At 62.1% G+C, this 4,197-nt stretch overlaps 2 protein-coding genes across 2 annotated transcripts in view; both read left to right on the plus strand.

Annotated features, from left to right (window-relative positions):
* LOC105998574 (leucine-rich repeat-containing protein 56-like) overlaps positions 1-4,197 on the plus strand; it is a 12,008-nt gene that overhangs the window by 7,333 nt on the left and 478 nt on the right. The window contains exons 8-12 of the mRNA XM_013033345.1: positions 12-103; positions 252-382; positions 552-1,264; positions 1,410-1,538; positions 1,612-1,693. Of these exons, the coding sequence (XP_012888799.1) occupies positions 12-103; positions 252-382; positions 552-1,264; positions 1,410-1,538; positions 1,612-1,693 (1,147 nt within the window). The remainder of the gene's footprint in view (positions 1-11; positions 104-251; positions 383-551; positions 1,265-1,409; positions 1,539-1,611; positions 1,694-4,197) is intronic.
* On the plus strand, positions 35-1,808 carry LOC105998613 (ras association domain-containing protein 7-like). Its single transcript, XM_013033393.1, has 5 exons — positions 35-382; positions 552-1,264; positions 1,410-1,538; positions 1,612-1,693; positions 1,770-1,808. Exons 1-5 carry the CDS (start codon positions 259-261, stop codon positions 1,799-1,801), a joined length of 1,080 nt encoding a protein of 359 aa, XP_012888847.1. The 5' UTR covers positions 35-258; the 3' UTR covers positions 1,802-1,808.

Below are 4,197 nucleotides of genomic sequence, written 5' to 3' on the forward strand. Positions count from 1 at the left end.
TCCCGGGGCAGCGAGGGCGTCCTGTGGGCCCGCCGGTGCCCTCGGTGCCTGGGGACGGCCACCTGCGGTGCCGCCCGCGGGAGGGGCCGCGCCCTCGGGGCAGGTGACGGGAAATCCTGGACCTGGTTAATGATTCCTTCATTCCTGGAGCGGGCTGGACACGGGAGGCCGCGGCTTCCAGGGGACACCACACTGAACCTGTTGCGGGGCCCGCCAAGGCCCTGACCCTCGGGTCTGTGCCCTCCCCACAGGACAGGTATGATCTTGGAGCTGGCCGCCATGGAGCTGAAAGTGTGGGTGGACGGCATCCAGCGGGTGGTCTGCGGGGTCTCAGAGCAGACCACCTGCCAGGAAGTGGTTATAGCACTAGCCCAAGCAATAGGTAAGTACCTTGGAGGCAGAGAGACCCAGTGGGTAGGGCAGGGGCCCAATGGTCGCTGACCCTCCCCCTTCAAGGAGGGGGAAACCAGGTCCTGATCGCTCTGGTTCTGACTCTTCAAGTAAGGTAGACCGAGTCAAGAACACGGGCTGAACCTTTCTCTCCCCTACAGGCCAGACAGGCCGCTTCGTGCTTGTGCAGCGTCTCAGAGAGAAGGAACGGCAGCTGCTGCCACAGGAGTGTCCAGTAGGTGCCCAGGCCACCTGTGGACAGTTTGCCAGTGATGTCCAGTTTGTCCTGAGGCGGACAGGACCCAGCCTGTCTGGGAGGCCCTCCTCAGACAGATGTCTGCCCCCGGAGCGATGCCCAGTTCGTGCCAGCCTCCCCCCAAAGCCAAGAGCAGGACCCGGCCGTGAGCCCCGGAAAGCACTGACCTTCAGTTTGGGATGTCCCAGGCTGGCTCCCAATCCCCTACCCCCTGAGCCTGCAACCCCATTAGTACCCACACCGGGCACCTTTGCAGACCTGCAGGACCTAGAGCTCAGAGTACAGAGGAATGCCGAGGAGCTGGGCCATGAGGCCTTCTGGGAACAGGAGCTTCGGAGAGAGCAAGCCCGGGAGCGAGAGGGCCAGGCTCGCTTGCAGGCCCTGAGTGCAGCTACTGCCGAGCATGCTGCCAGGCTCCAGGCCCTGGATGCGCAGGCCTGTGCCCTGGAGACTGAGCTTCGGTTGGCCACAGAGGCGCCTGGACCTCCCTCTGCTACAGCATCTGCTACAGAACGCCTGCTCCAGGACCTGGCAGTCCAGGAGCGGCAGAGTGTGGAGGTGCAGGGTAGCCTGGCCCTGGTGAGCCGAGCTCTGGAGGCTGCTGAGCATGCCCTGCAGGTGAGCCCAGGAGACTCAGGCCCTGCTGCCTCCCTGTCCCATACACAGGCCAGCTTGGGGGTCTGGCAGAGGGTCAGACTAGCAAGCTTGCTCTGTGGGTTGTGGAGCTCCATGGTAGGCCCCTGAGAGTTCTATGTGCTCCCAGGCCCAGGCTCAGGAGCTTGAGGAGCTGAACCGGGAGCTCCGTCAGTGTAACCTGCAGCAATTCATCCAGCAGACTGGGGCTGCCCTACCACCGCACACACATCCGGACAGAGGCCCATCTGGCACAGAGGTTAGCGTGGTTCTGGGGAAAGGCAGAATGATGGGGGCAGGCCCAGCTCCCAGCTGACCTGCTTTCCTCACAGGATCTTCTGCCTCCAGCCAGTGAAGAGGCCCTCCAAGGAACCCCCCAGAGTCATGTCCTAGTGCCCAGCCTGAGTCCTGAGGGTATGTCTGCCAGCCCCCCACCTGTGGGATGGACCCTTCCCGGGCCTCAGCCTCCTCAGTTGTGTCTTCCCCACAGCTTCCCACATACGGCAGAGCTCCTGGAGGTAGCAGCTCTTGCCCAGGATAGCTGGGGAGAGTCGCCTGGACAGCAGGACAGCAGGCGTCTGTGGCCACAGAGGATTCCGTCCACGTGCAGTGAGAAGCACTAGTGTGTCCTGGGCTTCTGCTTCAGGAAGGTGGAGTGCCGCAAGCGCAGCACCCTAGCCCTTGCCAGTTGACAAGTCCCCTGGAGAGGCGTGGGCCAGCTCAGAACTCCCCTGCTCCCAGGGCCACTACTCCTTGCCAGGGAAGGGCCAAGTGTGGATACTACATTCACGCAGTGGTCACGTGCCTGTGGGCAGTGTCCTTCACTGCGTGCATGCCACCTCCCCTCCCCTACCCCAACACTTAAACAATAAACTACCCAAAGTGCCTTGAATGCGTCCCAAGACAGTGCTGTGCAGGTTCTGTGAGGCCCAGAACTTGAAGTCTACCTAACGGCCATGGTGGAGTACTCTGGATGGGCCACTGGGATCTGGGAAGGGGGTGCTTCAGGAACCAGAGCTCCCTGGGATCCAAGCTGAGACTTCCCTAGTTGTTTTGCCCTGCGGGTCTCTGAGACCTTTGTCATCTCCAGACTTATGAAGGCCTGCCAGCTCAGCTCTGGCCTGGGTTTTTGTCTGGACCCCACTCCCACCGGGCTTCCTGAGTCTGTCTGGCCTGCACCCCATATAGCAGCAGGAACTAGGGATGACAGGACTACAAGTAAGACCTGCCCGGCAGGTTTGCTGAGAACTTGTGGAGGCTGGTTCCTGGATCCTGGGTCAGGTCCTGGGTTTCTGGGCTGGCCAGGCCCCGGGAGCCTTCCTGAGGGGGGTATGGGCCCTGAGTGGCCAGGCTCTGTGCCCTTTCTCCTGTGGGAGTGCACAGCCCCTAGTGGGATTCCAGCTTTGAAATTAGGGTAGGGCTGCTTCCTTAGCTTAGCCCAACCACTCCCAGCCCTGGCTTCAGGGGGGCGTGGCATGGTCTTAGCAGCTAGAGCTGTGGCTAGGCTTAAGGTTTTTTTTTTTTGATAAGCAGAGCCAGGGGAGCCCCCAGGCTCTGGGCACCCAAGGGTGGTGATGGGGACAGGAAGTCACCTAGGAGGCTGCAGATGGCCCCTCCTCCAAGGCCAGAGCCACCAGGAGCCGAGGCAGGGGTGGAATGGGGAGAGGCTGGGGCCCAGCAGGCAAGGCCAAGCACGGGGTCACCGAGTGCAGCCTAAAGTGCAGAGGCTACTAGGGCTGGGCACCCAGCTCCCCACCCACCACAGGAGGTGTCACACACTCTCTGGGCACCAACCTTAAGTCCCCTAAGCACATAGGCTAGAGGGCACAATGCTACGGGGCGTCCAGAGGCCACCTCACACCAGGGTTCAGGCAGGAGAGGTCACATCTTTCCTGAGTTTTTATCCCTCTTCCCTGGCCCAGACTAGAAGCATGTAGCAGGTGCTGTCCAGCCTGTGGTGTGGCATTGACTGGCCCTGAAGAAGCTGCAGAGCCCTGGTCATCTGTGATGGGGGAGGGGCAGAGCCCCTCACCAGCTGTTCAAGGTGAACAGAATCCCACCTCTTGAGGAGGTGCCAGCCTGCTTCAGCTCACGAAGCCTTGGAGATGCTGAAAAGTTTAGTTTTGAGTTTGAAACTTTTATTTAGAGACAATGGTATGAGTTGTGCTGTGCAAAAGTAAGGAAAAGGGAGACGGCTCTCTACACACATCGGGTCTCCGAGCAGGACCTAGCCTAGCTAGCAGGCCATCTCCCTGAGCAATGCCTGGAGGGACCCCAGCACCTTTCAGTGTGGGGAGGTCTCTGCCCCTCCCTTTGCCTCACCCAGCCAGGCTGTGCTGTGCGTGCTGCTGGGGCCACTCTCGGCCTCGACCCCAGCAGTGAGAGCTGGGAGAGTCACCAAGGCCACACAGCCTCCCCCAGCCTGCGTAGCCGGCTGGGCATGGCAGGCCCGCACTGATGACAGGATGTGGCCAATCTGAACCCAGAAGGGCCTGGACCAAGTCTGTGCCTCCTCCACAGCCTCCGGAGAGAGGGGACAGGGCCTGCTCCATGTGTCCCGGCCCCGCAGGCCCAGAGCTCCTCCGGACATGGCCCTCCTGCAGACTTTCAGCAGGGTGGCCTGAGAACGCCCAGCAAAGAGGGCCCCTGGGAGGGACCTGGGACCCCACGAAGAGGCCCGTGGTCCTGCCTCCCGCGCTGAGGTTGAGCCGTCCACGTCCCTCGGTAGGAAGTCCCAGAAGTGGCCCTCGGAGGGGGTCCCGCGGGTCCGGTCCTGTCGGCTGAAGATCACAAGACACTAGCCTGCCCAGGGCTTCCCGGGACACTCGGGGAAGAGCATTCCCTCCAAAAGGGCTCCGGCCCAATCTCAACCCCGACCCGCGTGGCGCGCCGGGAGCTCCCCCGCGTCCCCCCACCCC

The sequence above is a fragment of the Dipodomys ordii genome, unplaced genomic scaffold (assembly GCF_000151885.1).
Source record: "Dipodomys ordii isolate 6190 unplaced genomic scaffold, Dord_2.0 Scaffold166, whole genome shotgun sequence".
NCBI classification, from domain to species: domain Eukaryota; kingdom Metazoa; phylum Chordata; class Mammalia; order Rodentia; family Heteromyidae; genus Dipodomys; species Dipodomys ordii.